Genomic DNA, 25178 nt, shown 5'->3' with positions numbered 1-25178 from the left:
AAATAATAATAAATTAGATGCACGTCGATGTATAATATTGTGTGTTAATTCATTTGGATTTCACGGCAACAATAATTTGGGGATTTTCATTCTCCATTAGACTGTCTTGCTGCAAAAACAGACACAACAGTCTGCGCTCGACCCAGTCCTCGCGATATACCGCGATGCTTCCGGTGTTGTGAACGTCTCTGGGAAAGATGGCGGTCAGCATCCGAGGCCGTCCTATCCGAAGTATACGGATGCGAGGTAAGATTAAACTGAGTCTGCTTGGCAGATTTACAGATCCGTCAGCATAATATTATGCCACGCTCATCCGCTACATCTTAACTTGATCTTTTTGTCAATGCCTCGTCTTGTCTTTGCATAAACAGGTCGAAATGACAGCGGGGAGGAAAATGTACCACTCGATCTCACAAGGGGTAAGTTAAGTCAGATGAACCCACTGAACTGCCCACCTAACGTTAGACAGCATTTTTTGATCAGCGTAGGCGTGTTGGCCATGTATTTATTTCACACGTCCCAGATGCGCATATGATGTCCAATTATGCGGCTAAGAAACACAGTTTACTAGATTTTGAAACAGCCCTTGAGTAAACATGACACATTTCAGTCATTGTGCACGAATCCCTCTTTTAGAGAGAATTTTACCCAAAACATACAAATAGCTGGTGTTGGATAATAACGCGGTGCATTTTATTGTTTGTCAAAGTTACATGTGCAACTTTTATTCATGCCCAACACCGAATTAAAACAACAACATTGTTTTGCTTCAAAAATCGTGTTCAACTCGCTTTTACGTATTATGTCATATAACCTTAACTAAAAATATGTCAGCATTAGTGATACTTGTGGCTTGATGACTGGTTTATGTTTTATTATAGTAATTCTGCTGATGTTGTTTTATGTTGTTGTTGTAAGGCATGCTCAGTCCCGACTCATTGTTTCTCATTCATCAGCTGACAATATTTGATTATTATGGGCTGTCAAGCTTCCTCTGAATCTCAATTCATAGGTCAGCATCTGTCACAGCTAATGTCCTAGATGTCATTTGTATTTTTCTTACTGTACATATCGTCTTTCAAATCCAAATCTGGACTGGAAATGTGATCATGGATTGTTCACGCATTGTTTTGTTGTGCACACAAGAGTTCCACGGCACTGTAAATAAAATGTTGGTGTAAAAGATGTCCATTCGGAGGATTGTTGCTATTTGTCATCATAACAAATAAGGGTTTGGCTTGCAGATTCATTTATCATGGAATCTTGTTGTTTGTTTCTGGATCTGTTTTGTTTATTATGACTCGAGCATCACAGTGAGATATTTCTAATTGTAAATGAAAGTTTCTTAAGTTATGACAATTGAATATTATTTAGACTGTCGGTCATGATTGTGCAATGTTGTTCTATGAAATGTTACTGTACGTGTATGCGTTTGGCAGATGCTTTTCCCACAGTGACTTGCAGTGCATTCAGTATGTGTACTTTCTGGAAACCAAACCCACAACCTTTGCACTGCTAATGCAACTGAGCTACAGAATTTTTGATCTGCTATAAATCTTGAGTTTGACTTGTTTTGTTGAATTACAGAGTAAAAATCCCCTTTCTCTTAAATCTCATAGTTGCATTTCACCATTCACCAATTTTTGACTGTGACGCATTCTGTTTGCTTCAGTTGTGACTTTCTCCTAAAACACTTGTATTCACACAAGCCGTTGTTCCAGTATGATGAGTCATCAGGGAGTCTGTGAACCAATTAGTAGGTTTTGTGTTATTTTAGTCCAGGTGATTGAACAGCTTCCTGCGCAACTGCAGGGGGAGATAAGTCATAAAGAGCTTGTGTTTTTGAGTGTTCATTCTATTTCTTTGAATGAACTCCTAAAAAGCAGCAGACTGAGGTAGGAACCCCGACATAATATGATTTCAGCCATTTACTGTGGAAAAGAAGCTGTCAGATAATCAATTCCATCCTGTTAAAAGCTAAAGTGCTCTATTTCCGCACCACTAGTGGTACCAGTCGGAACTGCGAAAATAATGGGTTTGCCAAACACTCCTCCAATCTGTCATTGGTTAAGCCATTGTTGCTGTGTTATGCTATAAAAGAAATGGAAGAGATTTATTTTTGTGATTCATCTCCTCATTGGTTTGATGTCAGGAAGTTCCATTACATTCACATGCATTAAAGTCTTATGGAAAATGCATTAATGGTCAGGCTAAACCACTTTGTGCACGTAATGAATGTGTTTTATAATGTTACTATTCATTATGTGATCATATCCTTTATTTTTCTCCTTCTCAGTTGTAAGCTTACCATCAGTGGCAATGATGCAGTTGCATACTTATTATTTCTGATCGACCTCTTTTTTTCTAGACCCCTCCGAGAACATGCGAGAGATCCTCCAGAATGTGGCCAAACAGCAGGGTGTCTCAAACATGCGCAAACTTGGCCACCTGAACAACTTTGTCAAGGTTTGTCATTGGCATTAATTCTTACCAGAGTTTGATAAAACTGAGTTAGCAGCAGAGAAGCAGCTTTTCTGCATCATACAATATCTGCTATAAATGAATTGAAGCTCAGATGCCATATTTCCAAAACCTTAGAGAACTAGAATGCTTGCTGTATTTGGTTAAGTTTGGCATTTGCACCAGCAGATTATTTTAGCACATCAAAATCTATTCCTTATCTTTCTGACAAAGACTAACAAGACAGATCACAAGTGGCACTGACTTAATCCTGAACTTTACTAAACAAATCTGATAGCCTTTCTTGGAAATCTCTGCTTGTATTGAAGAATTCAGCTGACAGATTTGTCAGATCTTGGCAGGTGATCATGCGTGCCGCTGTCGTAAGTGATAAACTATTGGTCTTTTTCCATTCGACAGGTTTTATCACGCCAACCGAGCTGTCAGTTGATTAACTATCTGCGTATAAAAAACATACCCTCCACGTTTTTACTGTGTGTTAAATACCCTTAAGTATTTCAGTAATGATTGAGGTTGAGATTTACAGACTGACATTTAAAAGAGCTATCAATGTCTCAACGTGTAGCCAAGACGGATAAATAATCACGTGTTTGTTTTTAATCCAGCTTCTCTGCAATGTCGGCCACTCCGAGGAAAAGTTTGGCTTTACCTATGAAGAAATTATTATCTGGTGAGTCATGAAGCAAACAAGTATGCTTGACGTAAGTTGTAAGGTTTTCACAAAGGTGTTATGAAGGTAGAAGAAAGATTAAAGAAATTTTGTTTTTCTGTTATCATACTATGCTTCAATAACATTTAATCTAACCTAAAAACCAAAATTCGACAAAATGTAAATTAAAATGAATGTTTTTGCGTGATTCATTAATGCACGCTGTTCTAAAGAAAAAATATATATTTTCACACTCTTTCACCTTTAATAATGTAACTTTCTCCATTTGTGAAACGACTGACCATTTCTGCTGACATCATCAAGACTGCATTGGCAGAATAAAAGTAGCATTATTATAATAATATAACCCAACAATTTACTAGTTTTTATGATCCAATCAAATTCAAATGGATTAAAAATCAAGTACCATCCTACGTTTCTGCAGAATATTCTGTTTTACTTGGACCTTACTTCAGTTTTTAAAAATGTTGTCCCATATTGGCTTTCAATCTGGTTCTTTTTTAGCCTCAGATTGGCTCTGCTCAATGAGGCCAAGGAGGTGCGGGCGGCTGGCCTGCGTGCCCTTCGCTACCTCATTCGAGACTGTAGTATCCTTCAGAAAGTTTTGCGTCTCCAGGTGGATTACTTGATCTCCAGGTTTGTATATCTAGTATTTGGTAAAGAATAGTGAGGTAGTTGCTAATTTCCTTGATCAGATGCAGGACTTGATGATAATCCATGGTGAGTTGTGAATCATTTCCTGTTAGGATCTCGTTCTGTGTGTGAGATGGAACTAGAGTTCATGTGAAGAGCTAGTCAAGTCTAGTTAAATTCAATCTGAAGCACAGTGGTGAATGTATCCCACTGTAGGTGCATAACTGAGCCTGAAGCACTGGCTTTCTCTACGTATCAGATCTTGTATGGCAATATGAATCGGAAGGCATTTAGAAGTAATATTCATCCTCTCCAGCACATATGATGTGATTGGGGCATTAAGAGTTGCATTGATTGTTAATGTACTGTATGATCTTTTTATCTGTAGATGCATTGACATTCAACAGAGTAATGAGGTTGAACGCACACAAGCTCTCAGGCTAGTGAGAAAGGTGAGCTCAGACTGACATTTTCTCGTTGGGTGCATCTGGTTTTAAAGGGACAGTTCACCCAAATATAAAAAAATTCTGTCATCATTTACTCACGTTCGAGTTGTTCTAAATCTGTGTAAATTTATTTTTTCAGTGATAGATATTTGGAAGAATGCTTGTAACCAAACAGTTTTTTTTCCTACTATGGTAGTCAATAGTGGCCAAGAACTGTTCGGTCACAAGCATTCTTCCAAATATCTTTCTCTGTGTTCATCAGTACCAATAAATGTATACAGATTTGAAACAACTTGAGGGTGAGTAAATAAGGACAGAATTTTCATTTTTCAGTTCCTTTAATGCTGATTAAAATGGGTATTGATGGCCCTGAATCTATGTAGAAACTGATTCACAATGCTTTATCTCCCACACTTTTTTAGATGATCACTGTGAATGCCCTGCTCTTCCCAAGCTCGGTCGCAAACTCCCTTATCGCCGTGGGCAACGACGGACTGCAGGAACGGGACCGGATGGTTCGCGCTTGCATTGCCATCATCTGTGAACTCGGTGGGTTCCCGCTGTATTTAAGAAGCATTCTGAAACATTTTAACACAGATGTTGAGCTCCTGCGTGTTTATGTTTGACCACGCAGCACTGGAGAACCCAGAGATTGTGGCTAAGAGGGGTGGTCTCAGCACCATACTGAAGAATGTAATCGACTGTCAGCTCAGTCGCATCAATGAAGCTCTGATCACAACCATCCTGCACCTGCTCAACCACCCGCAGACGCGGCAATACGTTCGCTCAGATGTGGAGCTAGAGGTATGGAGATCTTGGTGGGACACGTTCACCAAATGTTCACCAACGGTCAAATCTATGTTTTAGCTAGTTGTGATCTTTTATAAGCACAAGTTATAAAAGTAACAGCCAAAGCAATATTACAATTTTTTCTGTTTCTTTGTTTTAGCAAATCTTGGCACCTTACACAGACTTTCACTACAGACACAACCCAGACACAGCAGAGGGTCAACTCAAGTAAGCGTGCAGTCTTAAAGGGACAGTTCACCCAAAAATGAAAATTCTGTCATCATTTACTCACCCTCAATTTTTTTTGTTCTGTTGAACATAAAGAAAGATATTTGGAAGAATTTTAGCAATTTTTTGTTCTGGGTCACCATTCACTACCATAGTAGGAAAGATTATTGTATCAATTCTTTTGTTGAACAACAAATAAGAGATTTTGAAGAATTTAGAAAAGCAAACCGTTCTGGGGCACCTTTGACTACCATTTTTAATTTTCCCTGCTATGGTAGTCAATGATGTCCCAGAATTGAAAATTGCTAACATTCTTCCAAATATCTTTCTCTGCGTTCAGCAGAACAAAGTCATTTATAGACATTTGGAACAACTTGAGGGTGAGTAAATGATGACAGAATTTTCATTTTGGGGTGAACTATCCCTTGAAGACCCTTCATGGTTTTACTAAAATGTTGCAAAGTAAAGGCTTGAAAATACAAGCATGTAACTCGATTTGGCAGCTTTTTTAGTTGTGTGTTTTTCTTTTTAACAGGGAAGACAGGGAGGCTCGATTTCTGGCCAGTAAGATGTCAATTGTTGCTTCCTTTCGCTCGTGGTCAGGTAAGCATGTTTCAATACTTTCTTATAAAAAGAATAAATCAGAATTAAGGTTCCAAATGATGCAGGTCGTCATATCTAGTTAGTCCATAATGCATTCAGGAAGTTACAGGAACAACCCACATGTTATGTGGAAGACCACAAGCTTTCTGTAAAATTTTATGACTGTTGTATTTGTGCAGAAAAAGATTTTTGCATCTAATAGTTATCTCTCCTCTGTAAAAACGAGTTCAACCATTGAATTTCCTCATGAACACACCTGTAGTGCAGTAGATGTACAGTATATCATGGCTGTATTGAGAAATAACCATTTGTGTTCCGCTGTCCCTCCAGGCATCATTAACCTCTGCAAGTCAGGCAACTCTGGGATCCAGTCTCTCATTGGTCTGCTGTGTATACCAAACATGGAAGTGAGGGTATGATGGGATATTATTAGAAAGCTTGCTGTACACACAAGATGCAAATCAAATTAGTTGTTCCTCTTGTTTTTAAAAGCAGCATTGTTGATCACTTAGATTAAGCATTCAAGGCCATAATATTGAGATACTTTAACACTTCAATCTCTTCACAGCAAGGTCTGTTGGAGGTGATGTATGATATATTCAGACTCCCCGTTCCCGTGGCGACGCAAGATTTTATAGAAGCTCTTCTCAGTGTGGGTGAGTGCTACCGCTGTCTGCTCGCGCTGATTGACATTATTTCTGGACTTTTACCGCATTCCATGTCAAATCACACTTACAGAAATGACATCATGTGTTCCAGACCCCGGTAGGTTTCAAGACACCTGGAGACTTTCAGATGGTTTCGTTGCCTCAGAAGCAAAAATCATACTTCCGCATAGGGCGCGGTCCAGGTAAAAACATCCGATCAGGGTAAAGGAGTAGTTGACATGCCGTCATGTTATCTTATATGTTTTCCCAGTTATTAATGTGCCGGCACATTTGAATTTTACATGCTGATTGATTTGTTTTCATCATTAGACATATTTAAAAAAAATTATATAAAATATAAATCCAAAAATGTATAATCATGTAAATGTAAATGTATTTCATATCAGAAGACCTATATTAACTCATTAGAGTCATAGGAATTGTGTGTGTGTGTGCGTTTAATATATGTGTGCATTTTAATTCAAAATTGTTTGTTGTGCTCAATCAAAGAAATAACGTTGTATAAATTTGGGATGGCAAAAAAGCGAATTTGCATATTTGTATAAACTATTCCTTTGATTAACCATTTAACTGACCTATCTCATGAAGTCAAATATATCTGCCTTGTTTAATTCTCATCCACATCGAAAGCATTGATTTGATCTTGTGTTTGCGTTCTTTGCATCCACACAGACCTGACTTAATGGATAACTATCTCGCCTTGCTGCTGTCTGCCTTCATCCAAAGTGGACTTTTAGAGGTAATCTACCACGTCAACTTGACAAAAATGCTTATTTCTATTCCCCTAATGTCAGTTTCTTGCTTATTTATGTTATTCCATACATGGGGAAGTCTTTTCTAAGGCTAATGTATATAATAACTCTTTTAACATAACCAGTCTGTTGTCTTTATTTACAGGGTCTGGTTGAGGTGATCACCAGCAGCGATGATAATATTTCCGTTCGTGCGACCATCCTCCTAGGAGAACTCCTGCATATGGTATTATTCTGGAATCAACAGAATGTAGCCTATGCATATCTCAAACGACTGATTAATCTTCATTTTATTTTCAGGCCAACATCATCCTCCCTCATTCCCACAGTCACCACTTGCACTGTCTGCCCACTCTGATAAACATGGCTGCTTCTTTTGATATTCCTCAGGAGAAAAGACTGTGAGTTAGCTGTCTTGTCCTTCAGAGCTGATGATACAAATCGCACAGCATCAGAGCCACGTGATTGTTTTCTTCCGGCACTGTGTTTTGATGAAGACTTAGCTGTGTTTGGTTATGATTCGCAGACGGGCGAGCGCTGCGGTGAATTACTTGAAGCGGTTTCACGAAAGGAAGAAACGAGGCCCTAAACCCAGCAGTCTTTACCTGGACCAAATTATTCGCAAGTCACTGGCCGCTCAGGGCTGTCGGGACCAGCACATCAGACCCCAGAGAGACATTTTTGTCATAAAGGTATGTGTTGGTGGTTTTTGTGATTTGTGTAAATGGCCGGTGTGAGATAATGGCGCTGGTAACCGAGTTGAAGGTTCCTTGTTGTTGTTTGTGTAACAGTGTCAGGTTATCGGTAATTTGTGTTTTTGTGCTCTTAGGACTCAGAGGAAGCTCTAATGCTGAACCTCAAAGAGAGCCAGATTCTCTATCATAAACAGAATTTGGACTGGAACTGGATCCTGATCAGTACCATATTGAAGGTGAGAGCTTTTTATTTCCTAAATCCACCTTAAAGTAATAGTTCACCCCAAAATAAAAATCATTCATCATTTACTCACCCTCTTGTCATTTCAAACCTTTATGACTGACTTTCTTCCGCAGAACACAAAAGAAGATATTTTGAAGAACATTGTTACTTGGTTTTGTGTCCATATACTAGAAGTGAACGGGTGCCAGTGCTGTTCGGTTACCAACTTTCTTCAAATTATCTTCTTTTGTGTTCTGGGGAAGAAAGAAAGTTGAAGGTTTGAAATGATAAGAGGGTGGGGAAATGATTACAGAATTTTCATTTTTGGGTGAACTATCACTTTAAGGCTGACATTTCTGAATAAAATTTTTGAATTTGGATTGAATTTGGATCTAATGTAAGAGCTTTCAGTTTTAAATTCGTGTGGGCGTTTTATTCATGGTAAAAAATATTTTTGTGAATGGATATTCATACATCATATAATTGTGCAATGTTTTGTCTTTTTGTTATTTACATTTATGCCGCAGTGGCCAAATGTCAACCTTCGCAACAACAAAGATGAGCAGATGCACAGGTACGCACAGGCGAGTTGAACATCTCATACGCTATTCTCGGGCCTTCCTTATTGTAAAAGCTGCACTTTCTATCTCAGGTTTGTGCGAAGGCTGCTGTTCTTCTACAAGCCCAGCAGTAAGCTTTATGCCAGCCTGGAGCTGGATCACAGCAAGGCCAAGCAATTAACAGTGGTGGGCTGTCAGTTCATTGAGTTCCTGCTGGAGTCAGATGAGGTGAGATAAAAAAAGAGCCTTAAAAGAACAGTATACCACAAAAAAACTCTGTCATGCGGTTTCTAACAAAAATGGTTTGGAATAACATGAGGATCAGGAAATGGTGACCTGAATCATTTTCTGTATGAGTATGTCTTTATGGTATGTGTTGCTGTCTCCTCAGGATGGCCAAGTTTATCTTGAGGATCTGGTGAAGGATGTTGTGCAGTGGTTGTCTTCGTCCTCAGGGCTGAAACCAGACCGTAGTCTACAGAGCAATGGTCTCCTCACCACCCTCAGCCAGAACTACTTCCTCTTCCTGGGCACTCTCTCAGCCCACCCGCAGGGTGTTAAGATGCTCGAGAAGTGCAGTGTCTTCCAATGGTTAGTGTAACACCTGGCAGAACCGAGGGTTATAAATTAGCAATGCATAATGCATTGATGACCAGCTAGGAGAGTTTGTGGACTGCCCTTAACTTCCGGTACACATTCGCAAACAATAGAGTGCCTGTAGATTATTTCTGATAACAAGCAAAAGAAACCGAGAAGAACCGCTACTTGGCTAAACTTGTCTCTCCAGTATTTTGAATTTATACTGAGATACCAAGCTCAACCGCTACATGTCAATGTACCGTACGGTTTCTTTAAATGCAACCAAACTACAGGACCCATTCAGCAAATCGTTTATTTAAAGGAAAAGTTAATCTCAAAATCAAAATTGTGTTATTTTTTACTCGCCCTCATGACGTTCAACATGTCCAGAAAAGTACTAAAGACATTGTTAAATTGGTCCATCCGCTCACGAGAGCGACGAGAATACTTAATGTGCGAAAAACAAAACAAAATAACGACTTAAATCAATATATTCTCCTCTGTCTTGTCAGTCTATGGTGCGCGTTCAGGAGGCACTTCGACGCAAAGTCTTAAAAATGTACAAATTATAATTTTCCATGACGATACAGCACTGGCCCGATCGGGTAAGTGACAGTTCTCTCAACTGGCCCGAGGATCTCCCATGCTAGCTCCGGGCCATCAGGCAGTCCTTTATGTCAAGCCCTGCCATGGGGAAGCTTATACAGGGACATTATTTACAACACTGGTAACAGACAATTGCGCTTATCATCCACATGGGGGAACCTGTGAGCAAAAGTTCTAAAGTGTTGCTTAAACATAAATTAAATAAAATAGAAATAGTTATATTATTAGACACTAGCCAAACACAGACCGGAAGTTAACTGCAGTCCGGGCGCGCACGTCGGATGAAATGGTCTATAACAAAGTCTGATTTTGACATTTACATAAGCAAATAAGGATGACCAGTTGATTTTTTTTATGGTAGGACTTGATTTACTCTTCTGTGCTTTAGACTTGTAACCATTTGGTAATAATAAAAACCTTTTAGGCTGAGTTTTTTATGTTTATACAGCATAATATCATACTTTTTACTCCACTGCAGTTTTTTACTTAGTTTTTACCTTTAATACTTAGGTACATTTTAAATCTAGTACTTTCTTTTACTCGAGTAACATTTTTGACTAAAATACTTGTATTAAGGTTCTACATTTTTTATGTGTTTTATTAACTGTTTTATGACATGTATTCATGAAATGATGTGTAGTGGAGTAAAAAGTATAGTATTATGCTTTGTAATGTAGTAAAATAACATTTTTATAAAGTAAAGACACTCCAAAGTACAGATACTGGAGAATGTACTTGAAAATATACTTAAGAGTTAAAATATTTTTGTCCACCTCTGATTTGTAGTTGGTTATGTACAAACACAAAAAATCTTTTTTTGGACTATTTTGTCAATTCTGTCTAATGGACACTGAACCCTAGAAATAATGCTTTTGTTTTGGTAGCCTGCTGAACCTGTGTACTCTGAAGAACCAAGACCATCTTCTGAAGCTGATCGTTTCCACACTGGATTACAGTCGTGACGGTTTGGCACGAGTCATCCTCTCCAAGATCCTCACTGCTGCCACTGACGTAAGACAAAGAGCCATTGTTCTTTACTCATGTTTGACCATTTATCCATGATTAGCAAAATGTATGCAGTTGAATCGTTTCCCATATGCTGCTGGATCAGTAATGATGTTCCTTTAACATTCTTTTGACACAGAATGGCAGGCTGTACGCCACCAAACATCTGAGGGTACTACTCCGAGCTAACGTGGAGTTCTTCAGCAACTGGGGGATGGAACTGCTAGTGACTCAGCTTCACGACCGCAACAAGGCTGTTTCAATGGAGGCTTTGGACATACTGGATGAGGCCTGTGAAGATAAGGTGATGTTAACTTTTCTTCAAATGCATAATACAAATATAAAGAACACAAATGTTTATTGTAATGTTATTTAAAACATTATATTCCATTCTTGCATTTGTAGGCAAACCTTCATGCTCTGATTCAGATGAAACCAGCTCTAACTCATCTGGGAGACAAGGGTATGCTGTTGCTGCTACGGTAATAAATATATTTTATTCAATGTTTATTTTATAACCCCTCTACATAACTGAAGAACTGTGTTTAAAAGTTCATTTTAAAAATATTTTACTCTTAAGAAATGTATTATTTCCCCTCTTGCTGCTGGCTGCCATTTTGAAATCATGTGCATCACTCTTAACTGTTAAGACACATACTGTTCATTGCCTATTGGGAATTGAGAGTTTTGGTTTTCACTCACAGTAAATTTCAACGAGGTTTTGTGTAAGATTAACTGTTTCTTCTCTGATAATCTGTCATTTGTGTCTAGGTTCTTGTCCATTCCAAAGGGGTTCTCCTATCTAAATGAGAGGGGATATGTCACTAAACAACTTGAAAAGTGGCAGAAGGTACATTATCTTTGCCATTATTTTGGACTTAATAGATGTGACTTTAGGTTTTTAGAACTCATTATTACATTTCCATTTATGCATTTGGCAGACGCTTTTATCCAAAGCGACTTACATTGCATTGTATTATACCTATTATACTATTGTATTATATTTCTGACTATATGCAATCCCCTGGGATTGAACCCATGACCTTGGCATTGCTAGTGCCATGCTCTAACCACTGAGCCACAGGAAAGCTTTATTCTAGTAATAAATAGCTTAATCTTTTAGTACCCATTAATTGTTTATTATTATTTATTCAGTGACTACCCTTCTGTCCCCCTGTAGGAATATAACCTCAAATATGTGGACCTCATAGAAGAGCAGTTGAATGAAGCACTCACTACTTACAAGAAACCAGTAGATGGGGATAATTATGTGCGACGAAGCAACCAAAGGTTTTGGTGGACATTTATTTCTTATCCAACAATTTTTTACTCTTGAATTTATAAGTAACATTTGAAATGTCTAAGACTCTTCTAAATTGTTTCTTACAGGTTACAAAGGCCAAATGTTTATCTTCCTGTGCATTTGTATGGACAACTTGTACATGAAAAAACAGGCTGTCATTTAGTAGAAGTTCAGGTATGTGAGACAATTATTATTTAATTAAAATAATGAAAAAAATTAAAATAATTTATGACTGGAATAAATGAAATATGACATCTAAAAAAGATGTATACGTCTTTATTTATATACATTCAGGTCTTATAATGTTAAAGCTCAAGCACATTTATTATAAGAGTATTCCAAATTATTTCAGTTGGTTGACAAATTCTTTTGAAACTAAACAGAAGGGGAAACACAATACTTGTTTTCTGTCTTTGACAGAATGTGGTTCCAGATCTGAGCTACACAGTACGCTGCCCAGTACTGGACAAATGGGAGGGCATAAAACAGCTCAAAGCTGCACTTTGGGCCCTGGTGAGCTGCTGTGTTTGTGTGAATGATATTTTTGGTATTTGTGTTGTGAGAGTATTGCATGTTGAATCATGTAGGAGAACCCTTTTTTAGGTTTCTCTGTCACATTATTCGTAGTGTTGTATAATATTATTAAAATCTATTTGTCTCAAGGGAAACATCGGCACATCTAACTGGGGGCTGAACCTCCTACAGGAAGAGAATGTGGTTCCAGACATTGTTGCTCTTGCCCATGACTGTGAGGTTCTGTCTATCAGGGGGTATGTAGTCTTGATTCTAAATTCAGGATGGAAATCACCGTCCAGTAATGTCAACATTTAGAAATGGCCTTTATGTTGGACACAGATACTGTACTTTGCTTTGTGGCTGCAACCACAAAATGTGTTGATAATGTACCAGTGCAAATGTATCAAATGCTTTCACCCCTTTTAACCAATAGGGTTGTGCAGTGATGATGTCATTTCTAGGCAAGCCTGATAATCTAAATCGCCTTGGGGAATTTCTAATGGCTTTTAAGAACGGTGACTTTTGAAATATGAGTAAAATAAGATCTGTTGTTAACAATATATAAAATCAGGGCTGTACGTTAACTTTTTTTGCACGTAGCACTGGTGCTACAGAGGTTTAAAGTTTTGTAGCACAGGCCAAACAGTTGTAGCACAAGTATAAAACGTTTGTTATATTAGATAAGTATAGTATACACATACAAATATTTATGTGTAGTTTATCACAGAAATAGGTAGGTAACAGACAAAGGACATTAATGATACAGTTGGGTAAATTAGGGCCACGCTTTTTTCCGTTTTAATTTTTCTAAAAGTTCTGTATTTTCCATTCTTTTACTATACAATAATTATATATTTGTCCACATACTGTAGTATACTATTATATTATTCACAATGGTAAACTGCAGTAAAATTCCTCCTTTTGCAGATACAATGGTGTTTTTGATATATTATTTTATATATATGTTAAATATTAGTTTACTAAATATAATTATACTCTAGTCTTTATAGTTTATCAAATTACTGCTAGAATACTATAATTTATTATAGTAAATATTATAATACAATGTAGTGTTTTTAGTCTGGATGTTCAAGTTTACCAGACTTTTTGGACGGGTCGTCGTGTGTGGTTGACGATATCTTTTCTCTTAACAGTGAAATGCTTATGAAGTAAACTCATGTCCTCATACAGAGATGCAGACAAATGCACGAGCGTCAAACGCGTGTAGTAATGCGTTAAACTGTGCAGCTCATTTATATTCATGCAAAACAAGCTGGTGACATATTTAAAAAGCCAGAGAGCGCCTCCGGTATTCCTTCCCTGTTTCCACATCGCGGAAATCACAGGGCTCTGAGAACTCAGTGCAGCAGGAATCAAGTTTTAAACGCAAAAACAACTAAAATAGCGGTGCACCGTTGATTTACATCATGCACACCGTGACAAACACACCGCACACAAACAAGCGGCTCTGTCTAAAACATGTGCAAAACTGTAACGCACGCGTGCTACACTGGTAAATTTATTCTTAGCACAGGCAGATTTTTTCGTAGCATGTGCGACAGCCCTGCATAAAATGTTTTCTTGTTTTGTTTTGCAATATTACACACAGTCATATCTCAAACATCTTCAGATTCGCTTGTTATGTTGCAATTACACAAGTTTATACCTCAAATATGTAAAGTGTGGTGTCAAACAAAACATGAAAGTTCAAAACTCAAAAATAAGGAATCGAATTTGTAAAAACGAATTTGAAATTCCTGAACCAATGGCTTGTAATGTCTTATTCTCTTTCATGTTGGGAATATGTAGTGTCAGCTTTTAGAATACTATACTGGAAGTGATGTTTCTCAATAGATGTATTATATCAGTTTTCACAAATGAAACTACAAAAATGTGGCTTTTGCATTAAGCAATCCTAAATTCCACTTCCTGTTAATACACTGTAGCCATCGTAGTCATTGCTCAACTGACTAGAAAAAGGATTTGACCAAGCGTTAACAGTGAACTCTGCCAGACCCTCTTGCTGTTTCAAAGTCTTACACAGTTTCAAAATGATTTCGCAAGAACCGCTATGCGTTTCTGAATGACTCAATGGTGTCATTCAGCCGCTCCTGCTATTTGGCAATCTTGCATTCTTTCATTTTACACTCTGTACTTTGCTTTTACATGTTTGTTTTTAAACCTTTTCATCTTTTCTCAGCACGTGTCTTTACGTTCTGGGGCTCATCTCTAAAACAAAGCAGGGCTGTGAGCTCCTGAAACTGCATGGCTGGGATGCGGTCAGGCACAATCGCAGGCAGCTCTGGCCTGTGGTGCCGGATGAGGTGGAGCAGCATCAGAACCCTCAACAACAGCAGACCCCACAACAACAGCAGCCCCTCATCCAGCTGTCCTCAGCCCCCAGCACCCTTAGCTTGAACTCGGAGTCCACCGGCTCCAGACATAACAGCGAGAGTGACTCTACACAGCCCAGTAAGTGCTGTTTCCCCACACTCAGCTATTACTCATCGCTCTTACTGCAACACTGCGGTTTAGGCCAGGGTGGAGGTTAGTCATACCACCTCACAGATATCTTTGTATTACAAGCATGTTTTTCAGTTTGTTAGTCTTATCTTTCTGCTTGTCTGGCTTCATTCAAGTGTTGAAAAAGTAAATATGAAAGTAAAACTATTGTTAAATGTTTAGATGGTTTTTCGCATTTGTAAGTCCATTGGATAAATGAATAAATGTGAATATTTTTAGATCAAGGTGATTGAATGTAGCAAAAGAATGCATCTACAGTAAAGCGGAATTGGTGCAGGCACAAAAGTTGGCACCAGGGTGTTTTGGGTGGTAACACCCTGGTCTAGACGTTTTTATTGGACGCACATGCCTGGCCCGAAGTCTTCCGGGCTGTGTTTGGTTATAATATAAAATTATATTTTATATAAAATTTACATTCATATTTATTTTTATGAATATGTTATTGTACATTAATTGTATTAAACTAAATTAAAACTGCACAATAGTTATTCATTCTTTGCCGATGTTTACCCGGAAGTTAAGTTAGGGCCACGTAATGTTTGTTTATGTTGTTGCCGCTGAAACCGTCTCTAGTTGGTTGTTATGATGTTGTGGGTGGTTGTCAGGGTGTTGCTGTGCCATTTTAGTGTTTTTTAGCATTTTTCTATGCGATTGCCAAGGTGTGCTGGGTACTTGCCACTCGGTTGGTTACCACCTCGAGCAAAATGAGACATGTGTTTGACACATTTCTGTCATGTGTTTCTTTCTTATAGAGCATATGCTTGTTGCTTCCTGTTCATTGATGTAGAGCAAAGTGGTTAAATAGATTTTGCAAGCTATTTAACATGACTAGAGGCAATTTGGCATTCATTGAGGTGTTTTTCGGTGAATTTGAGATAAAAACAACATGTTGGTGTGCCATAACCAGACTCTAGTTTCTTTTGTAAGTTTGTATTTTTACATGTTCTGGTGTGCCAGATTCTAACAGGTAAACATGACTTCATTCTTATTTAATAAGATACTTGGGCCTACAGTCATGCACAGATGTGTTCAACTGAGTAGAAATAGAATGGAGAAGAAGCATGAAAGCTTTTTCCAGTCAGTTTCTGTGTTTGTTTTTAGATGAGTAAGTACAGTCGGTAAGCCTGACTCAAAGAAACTAGCAGAGGGAAAAGTTTAAGCTTTACTTTGCTAACACTTTAAACATTGTGGCCTATTGGTTAAGGTGGGTAGTTGTGTATATACAGCTGCAGAAAAAATAAGAGACCATTCAAACTTGAATATGAGCTTGTTTACTTTGCAGTATTTGAGGTTTAAAAAATACAGAGCATCTTTTCTGTTATTTTGACCTGTTTTCATTTTCTACAAATAAATGCAAATAGAAACAATATTTTTGTTTGAAATTTGGGAGAAATATTGTTAATAGTTCACAGAATAAAACAAAAACAATAATTTTACCTAAACACAAACCTATAAATAGTAAATTCAGAAAAACTGAAAATGGTCTTTGAAATGGTCTCATTATTTTTCTGCGGCTCTACATTTCCCGCAAATGTCCTGCATTCCTGATGATTTAATACAAATAACATTTTAGATATTAATTAAAATTAAAATAAATTCTTTATTAAATTAAATCACCTTTTACTGACAATATTTTAGAGCTAATCGTGCTCTCTTGTATTGAGTGTGCCATCATTAAGGTGGTACTTTTCCAAAATGTCATTATTTTTAACCAAAATGTGTTACATTTCAACTAAAACTGTCTAATTGACCTCTCTTCAGGCATGTACATCATGGATGACGATAAGTTGGAAAGCCCTGAAGACCATCCGTTGTACTTCAGATCCAAACTTCCAAAGGACCGCAGCCCCTTCACCATCTTGTCCTCCAGCAGACTGGTGCGTAACCGCTTCCTCATCTCCCTCTCTGGAAAGAAGCTCCGCAGTACCAGCGACCCCAAAGGCACGGGCGGCAGCGATAAACTCCAGGGCGAGCCTACATTTGGAGGCCTCAGAAGGAATCGCACGGTCACTGAGCCCTCCATGTACTCCCCCGTTCAGGGAGATATGTTCAGTCCCGTGTTTAGTGATGGACATCTTTCGAAGAGCCCCAGTGTCAGTCTGGAGACCTCCTTTGCGGGTAACAAAACCTCAGACACCGAGGGCAGCACATTCAGCATTGGAGATCCAGAGGTACGTCTGCACAAAACCGTTGAACGGGGTGGAGGGGGAGACGGCAAGCGAGAGCAGACCAGTCGGGAAAGGCTGGCCGGAGATGGCTCCACCTCTGGAGGTGGCCCTCCGTTCAAAAGCCGCAGTCAGAGTTTTAACACGGATACGACCACCAGCGGCATCAGTTCAATGAGTTCCAGCCCATCCCGGGAGACGGTGGGCGGCGTGGACTCATCAACCAATGACACGGATTGTATTAGTCTCAACACAGTCATTAGCACCCAAACCATCAAAACACTGAACTCTCTCACGCCCCAATCCAACCACCTACCCCTGTCCAAATCGAACTCAGTGCTGCTGATGCCCCCGGGCTCCTCGCACACCCTGCCACGCAGGGCCCAGTCCCTTAAATCCCCCTCGGTCACCACCATCTCAAGCCTGACGGACTGCAGCTTCATGTACACGAGCCAGCGGGACGCGCTGGGCTACGCTACACTTAAAAGACTGCAGCAGCAGCGCATCCATCCTTCCCTGTCCCACAGCGAGGCGCTGGCCTCTCCCGCCAAAGACGTGCTTTTTACAGACGCCATCACCATGAAAACCGGCAGCTTGGACTCCAGACTCACACCACGCAGGTAAAGCAGATTGACCTGCGGGGGGGCGCTAAGCTCTTTTCCTTTTTGGTGTTACTAGGCATTTTTTGCTTGGTTTTTTTTGCATCCATTTTTTTTACTTTTGATAACTATCAGTTGTCACACAGGGTTTAAAGAATTCATCCACTTAAAAACGGGTTATTGAGTCATATGTCATCGTCCAGCTGAAAAGCTTTCCATGTATCTTCACCCAATGCATTTATGGACGTACTTAAAAATCCAACAATATTTTGAAGAATTTTTGAGTGATTTTGGACATTTTTACCTTCCGTCTGAAGGGAACTGACACCCAAAAAATCCCCTTTGAAATCCCTGATCCCCTTTCCAAATAATATGCTCTGTTTCTGATGGTCTCAGGTATACTAAAAAGCGCTTCAGATGTCTGGGCCAAGGTTCGAGCAGGCCCCATCGCAGATCTCTGCTCCCACGGTGCGTGGAGAACCACCCAGGCCTCCCTCTTTCAGTTTGAACGTCCACTTCAAATCATTTATAAAATAGCGTCCCCTGGCCTCGACGCCTCTTTATCGCCCCTTTTTTATTTCCCATTAGCGTTTCCACGGCTCAATCCTTAACCTGATTCTCTTCAACCATGACTCCTCAATCCTTCAATTTGCCTCGCCAAAATAGAACAAAATAAAATCTTACCCTGATTGAGTCTACTGTAGCTCTAACATGACTTTATAACCCAACCATTATCCCCGTTGCCCCAGAATTCCAAGAAGTTTGCTGATTGTGTGATCCAGTTGAAATTCCCGTACCACATTAGCCACGTTCCTGCAGTTGATCCAAGAAGCATGTAGAGATTGTTTGTGTTTGCATGAGACAGCCAGTAAAGACCAGCTGCTCACTCTCTGAATTGTAAAGACGCTTTTTCTACAATCCTATCAATCATCTGTTAGCCTGCAAATAGTACAGCAAATAGTTCCATATGAAACCTTTTCCCAATTTTCTGCTTCTTCTAAATACTTCTCTAATGTCTTTCCTGTGGTCATTTTATCTTTGGACGCAGGTTTCTCAAGGCTCTGAGTTTTGCATCTCTGGATAAAGAGGATCTTCTGAGCCCCATCAGTCAGACGTCACTGCAGCGTTCTTCCTCCGTGCGCTCCATGGTCTCCAGTGCCACATACGGCAACTCCGACGACTACATCGGCCTTGCACTGCCAATGGACATCAACAGCATGTTCCAGGTTTAAACTTCATGGTCCATTTTACTCCTGATATTAGCGTCTGTGTCGGGTGATGCAATCACAAAAGCAGATTAAATCATTTGCAGATGTTCTCATGACCACACAACAACTATGACTTTGCAAAACAACTTTCTAAACTTGTAACTGAAACTTACTTGAATTCCTGGTTGCTGTCTAGATTAAAGACATACCGTACTTCCAAAAGAGAACGAGTCCACCGTCAGAGGACAGATCAGCGAAGTTCTTCTCTGGAGATGTGGATGGTGAGGACCTCAGTGGTTGTGCATTTCTGATAGAGTTATTTAACCTTGTTTTAGTATCTCATTGCTGTTTTTGTCTTCAGGTTCCAGTGAAGGTTCTAGACATTCTGTTTTAAGGTCTCAGTTGAGTATTACAGAGCTGATCGCTGTGAGCCAGACGGATCACCAGCAGCTGCTGGGTGCGGAGGAGACCGGCCTACAGGAGCACAATGATGAGAACTGCCTTTACTGCGCAGGGCTGCACGTGCTCGGCTGCAATTCAGACACTTCAACCCAAAACCGCCCAGGTAAGATACTTTTTTAAATGTCTCATACTGTAGTTAACAAGAAATATTTAAAGGAAATGTTCGCCCAACAATAGAATTTCTGTCAGTGTTTACGCATTCAAAAGCCCATATGACCTTCTGTTGCTTGGTCACTTTTTTAATACAAAGTTGTAGTTGTTGTGCACTGGGGCTTTAAAGGGACAGTTCACCCAAAAATAAAAATTCTCATTTATATCTCCTCATGTTGTTCAAAACCTGTATAATATACACTCTTTGCTCTGTGGAACACAACAGATATTTTGAGAAATGTCGCAGTGGTTTAGTTCCATGCAGTGGAAGTCAATGGGGTCTAATGTTGTTTGGTTCCCAGTGTTCTTCAAAATATCTTCTTTTGTGTTCTGCAGAAGAAAATAAGTCATTTAAGTTTGGAATGACATGAGGGCGAGTAAATTAAGAAATTTCCCCATCCCTTTAAAGCTCTACAATGGACTACTTTTTGGATATTTTCCGGTACTTCTGTGTAATTTTGGAGCTTGGCTACCCCAGTCATCATGAAGTAATTTGCTCATACTGATAAAATGCTTAGACCTTATTGTTTTTTTTTACTTTAGACTATGCTGATGCTCCATACTCAGAATGGTGCAATCAAACCATACACAACTTGGAGGTAATGCCCCAGTCCAAGTTCTCCGGGGTTTCCTGCTGCAGTGATGCTGTTTCTCAGAGCTCTGTTGGCAGCACACGCAGCACTGAGCTTGTCCTTGGTAAGGAAATTTTAGAAACGGTCAATGCTTGACTGAAAGTGTGTTCATTTAAATGAAATTAAAGTGATAGTTCACCCAAAAATGAAAATGATGTAATCATTTACTCACCCTCTTGTCATTCCAAACCTGTATGACTTTCTTTCTTCCGCAGAACACAAAAGAAGATATTTTGAAGAAAGTTGGTAACCGAACAGCACTGGCCCCATTGACTTCTATTGTATGGACACAAAACCAATGCAAGTGAATGGGGGCCAGTTAACAACATTCTTCAAAATATCTTCTTTTTTGTTCTGCAGAAGTAAGAAAGTCATACAGGTTTGAAATGACAAGAGAATGAGTAAATGATGAAGAATTTTTATTTTTGGGTGAACTATCACTTGAAGTAACCAAGGAAGCTTGCAAGAGGCTAATTTTCTCTTTGAACTGCTGCCGTCTGGTCGGAGCTACAGAGCACTAAGCACCAAAACAGCCAGACATAGGAAAAGTTTCTTCCCTCAGACTATCCTCCTGCATGAACAGTTAAATGTTCTTCTATTGTGCACAATAAAAACATGTGCAATACATAACTATATATACTGGAAGCTTCTGTCACTAAGTCAAATTCCTTGTGTGTCCAAGCACAATTGGCAATAAAGCTTTTTCTGATTCAGATTTGGATTCGGATCTAGATTCAGATTGTATTTTGTGTAGTTTGAGATTAATTTTTTATCTGTTTCCATCTCTCTCAGGAGTTAAAAATATTCCAGAAGATGCTCCAGCCTGCCGTGTTCTTCTGAGGAAAGAGGTGCTTCGGCTGGTTATCAACCTTAGCTCCTCAGTGGGGACCAAAGGGAATGAAACTGGACTCCTCACGTAAGATGATTCTTCCACATTGACTTGAAATTATTGAAGCAGTGATTTCTTAATCCATTTCTTAACATGCATTGAACTGTAACCGTGATGATAATCATTATTAGCCCACTTGGATCAAATCCTGGTGTTTTTGGAGAACATTATGTATGTTTTGATTTGCGAAATGTAATGTGAAGTGAAATTCTCGAATGTAGGGAACACTATAAGAGGTTTATTATAAGTATTATGTTTCTACCTTATCTCAAAACTCTATCCTGCTTTCGTTTCAGAATCAAGGAAAAGTTTCCCTATGCGTTTGATGATATCTGCTTGTATTCTGAAGTTTCTTACCTGCTGGCTCATTGCATGTTTAGACTAGCCTCACGACGCTTCATACAGGAACTCTTCCAAGATGTTCAGTTCATTCCGGTATTGTTAATAAATACTTTCATGTCAAAACAGTCTAAACAGTTCACTTAATGGGATAGCTCACCCCCAAATTTTAATTCTGTCATCATTTACTCACCCCCGTGACATTTCAAACCTGTATGACTTTATTTCTTCTGCAGAACACAAAAGAAGATATATTAAAAACGTGTTGGTAACAGAAAATTGACTTGTGTCCATGCAGTAGAAGTCAGTGGGGACCAACGGTTTTTGATAACCAGCATTCTTCAAAATATCTTTTTTTGTTTTGCAGAAAAAGTCATACAGGTTTAAAATGACAAATGATGAAAGAATTCTCTTTTTATCTTGAGCTGTGTGAACCTGCACAGGTTGCATTATAAGCTCTCCAGGAAGCTGCTGAATTTATCAATTATGTATCATTAAAAATATATATTTCATGCTTTAAAAGTATTAGAGGCAAGTTCCAAATCGCAGATTTACTTTGTAAGTCACAAAAATCATTTTATTCACACAAATTATAACATGAATGTGCATTAGTAAGTAATATTATCATTGTTTGGTATATGGGTTAACTCTGCCTGCTTCCATTTTTCCATTTGCAGATGTACGAGGAGGCCGAGAGCATTCTGTCAAAGCCCAAGAAGTCTGCCACTATAGATCCTCCATCAGAGCCCTGATTCTCCAGAGGATTCACACTATTATCTTCCTTGATACACCAAGTTGCCAATCCATTTCCCTGCCTGTGCACTTAAACTGTTCATGGTATAAGAGACAAGTGGGATAGATATTGGTGGATTTAGTGAGACAGAGCAGTACGTTAAGAGAACAAACAGACCTGAACAAAAACACTGCTCAGATGCATCTGCGGTGCATGTTGTAACCAAATAATCCTTTGTCAGACAAATATGAACTGCAGACCATTCGATGGAAAGTGAAACTGAATTGGAGGAAAATATCGCAAACAAAATTTAAGACTGTAGGATGTTTAACTTGAGTAAATCCTGTTGGCCCGTATTGTCATTTTTAAGGGCATGCGAGTCGGATTGCACGTAACTAAAGAATTTTATCCCGAGCGGATCTCTTGACACTACAACATTCCGGTTGTTTCTCTTTCCTGAATTCACTTCTACTAATTCTGGCTGTTAAAGTAATATTAAGAAGTGGCTTTTGCGGCAAGAATGAGCAAACCCTCGGCTTTAGTTCTGATGCGACTGCTCTGCGAGACAATCATCACTAAGTAATAATAATGAGCAACTGCCAGTTTTTCTTTTCTTTTTGTACCTGACTCATGGAATGATCTCTTCTGCTTATTCGATTCTTATCTTGACGATGCAGTCACCAAACCCCAAGGAAAATGTGTTTACACATACTTGATGGTGAAGTTACACAATTTTACAACATTATGAGAATTGTATGAGTGTATAACTGTGTTAACTGACCTCTGAAACGTCATCCAAAAAATATCTATGTTTGAACCAATAGTAAACAAGATATTTATTTATTTATATGCTTATGTATTGTTTGGTCCAAGCAGCTTCTATATGTCCTTCACACTTCATTTCCAGCCCATTAGTCTGGATTAAACCCGGGTGTGTTATTTCTGGCAGTCAGTAGAAAATATTTCTTAGCCTTTCTTTTCTGCTGTTTAGCAGTTTAGTTTTATTCTGCTCTCTTTCAAGTGTTTGTAAGGTTCAGTCTAATGATTTCCAACTAACCCGGTCACCTTATAAAAGTATTTGTTTTTGTGTAGAAAAAAAGACAATATTTCACTATGTTTGTGCTATGACACAAGTCAGCGGTTATGCCATGTTTAGGAATCTAACTGGCTACCGCCCGTAATTACTATACAGTATTCACCATTTTGGTTTTGAAATGTTCAGTATATAGGGGGTAGGGTCAATCTGGTTTAAAATTGCATTATAACAGTACCAAAAATGAAAAATTCCCTATTTGTATTTTTAAATTTACAGTAATGAACCATTTTCTATGCAATGTGGCTGTGCATTTTATATGCATCTTGTTATCAATTTGTGTTCTCGACTGGGCCATTCATGACGTTATAAGGCTTTAATTGTTTTGACTTACATGTAGAATTCATGACATTTACCTTTTTTTATTTATAGAAACTAATTAATCTGCCTTTGCTTCTGAATTAAGCATCAGCTTTAAACCATTACTTTTTATTTGTGAGAGATTAATTTATAATAATAATAATAATTTAGGAGTTTGATATGGCCAGCAATAATGCTAGTAGTTGTAATGATCATTTTTTATATATTGGTCAAATTTATAATGCATGTGCATTACCCCATCTGAGTTTTCCAACAGCAATGGAATTAAACATCAGGTGATACTGGCTCATATGATGCTTCTTAAACTAAATGTTTTGGATTTATGTACTGTCTGGTAAAATCGTTTGGACATTAAGCCACTAATAAAAAATAATTTTGAAGGGAATCTGTCCCTGATAATGTTCTTAGTTGAACCGAGAGTAAAGCATGTTACTTGTGCACTCAAGCTATTAGTTTCAGAAAGTGGTGGTATCCCAGAATGCAAGGTGGTTCTTTGTGGATCTTTTTCCACAGTGTTAAATCATGTTCTTGCTTTGTCTTTAACACACTGGGGGTTATTTGCACCCCTCAGGATGACCGTAAGCCATTGTTTTAAAGGGTTTTGTATTGTAATGCTGGTATTAAATGCACTGGTGTTTTTAAACCTTACAAATTATAGTGGCAAAAAGTGCTAAGCAATTGTATTTGTGGACCAAATTATTTTCAATGGGGTTGTTTTGTCCATCACTATTGATGCTAATAGTGTAAAGGAAAGGCATATATTTTAAATGTACATTTGTTCATTGTAAAACTAAAACAAACTGCACCTTTCCATGATTTTTTTTCTGTAAGTGCACTCATGATTTTGCAGAGCACTGAAATTTAAGCACGGTGTAATGATGAAATTGCAGCGAAAGATGCAAGTGTTATTTATATTTTTTCCTGAAGGGAAACACTCGAAACTGTTGTACATACTTCTGATGTTTTCTTAATAATGGGCTTTCTTTGGGGTGGGGGTTGATATTTATGAGCCTTGAGAAACAATCCAATGAAAGGGATCCATCCTTAATAAAAATAAAATTGTATTCACTTGTTTCGTGTTTTCATTTAACATGCAGATGATAAACGTGTGCCGGATAAGAATTCATAAAAAGATTGTTGTTATTGTGAGTGGATGAGTGAGTATACCAGTCAAAGGTTGGACATTCTTTATTTACATTTTTTCACAATTAAGAGTCATAATAAACCAGCGAAAAAATGGAATACAATTGTAACTGGGAATTATGTTTTGACTAAAAGCATCTAAAATCAACCAAACTATTATAGCA

At 38.5% G+C, this 25178-nt stretch overlaps 1 protein-coding gene across 2 annotated transcripts; it reads left to right on the top strand.

Annotated features, from left to right (window-relative positions):
* The first annotated feature begins 125 nt into the window (after positions 1 to 125).
* On the top strand, positions 126 to 24939 carry rictorb (RPTOR independent companion of MTOR, complex 2b). Of its 2 annotated transcripts, none has more exons than XM_057360052.1 (38): positions 126 to 246; positions 372 to 419; positions 2369 to 2466; positions 3087 to 3151; positions 3656 to 3787; positions 4173 to 4236; positions 4653 to 4779; positions 4865 to 5034; positions 5180 to 5247; positions 5783 to 5850; positions 6181 to 6263; positions 6419 to 6506; positions 6589 to 6700; positions 7191 to 7257; positions 7416 to 7496; positions 7571 to 7671; positions 7797 to 7962; positions 8100 to 8201; positions 8716 to 8762; positions 8841 to 8976; positions 9140 to 9339; positions 10818 to 10944; positions 11078 to 11242; positions 11344 to 11420; positions 11710 to 11788; positions 12119 to 12228; positions 12328 to 12415; positions 12662 to 12754; positions 12905 to 13011; positions 14958 to 15229; positions 17042 to 18065; positions 19093 to 19270; positions 19449 to 19533; positions 19614 to 19817; positions 20408 to 20560; positions 21289 to 21412; positions 21682 to 21820; positions 22402 to 24939. In XM_057360052.1, exons 1-38 carry the CDS (start codon positions 198 to 200, stop codon positions 22474 to 22476), a joined length of 5172 nt encoding a protein of 1723 aa, XP_057216035.1. In that variant the 5' UTR covers positions 126 to 197; the 3' UTR covers positions 22477 to 24939. The 2 variants fall into 2 exon arrangements, with proteins under 2 accessions (XP_057216035.1, XP_057216036.1); XM_057360053.1 differs by having other exon boundaries at positions 127 to 246; positions 6610 to 6700.
* The last annotated feature ends 239 nt before the right edge of the window (positions 24940 to 25178 follow it).

This window comes from Triplophysa rosa, linkage group LG19, assembly GCF_024868665.1.
Source record: "Triplophysa rosa linkage group LG19, Trosa_1v2, whole genome shotgun sequence".
NCBI lineage: Eukaryota > Metazoa > Chordata > Actinopteri > Cypriniformes > Nemacheilidae > Triplophysa > Triplophysa rosa.
The sequence above is the reverse complement of the archived record's forward strand: the minus strand, read 5'-3'. Positions and strand labels throughout refer to the sequence as shown.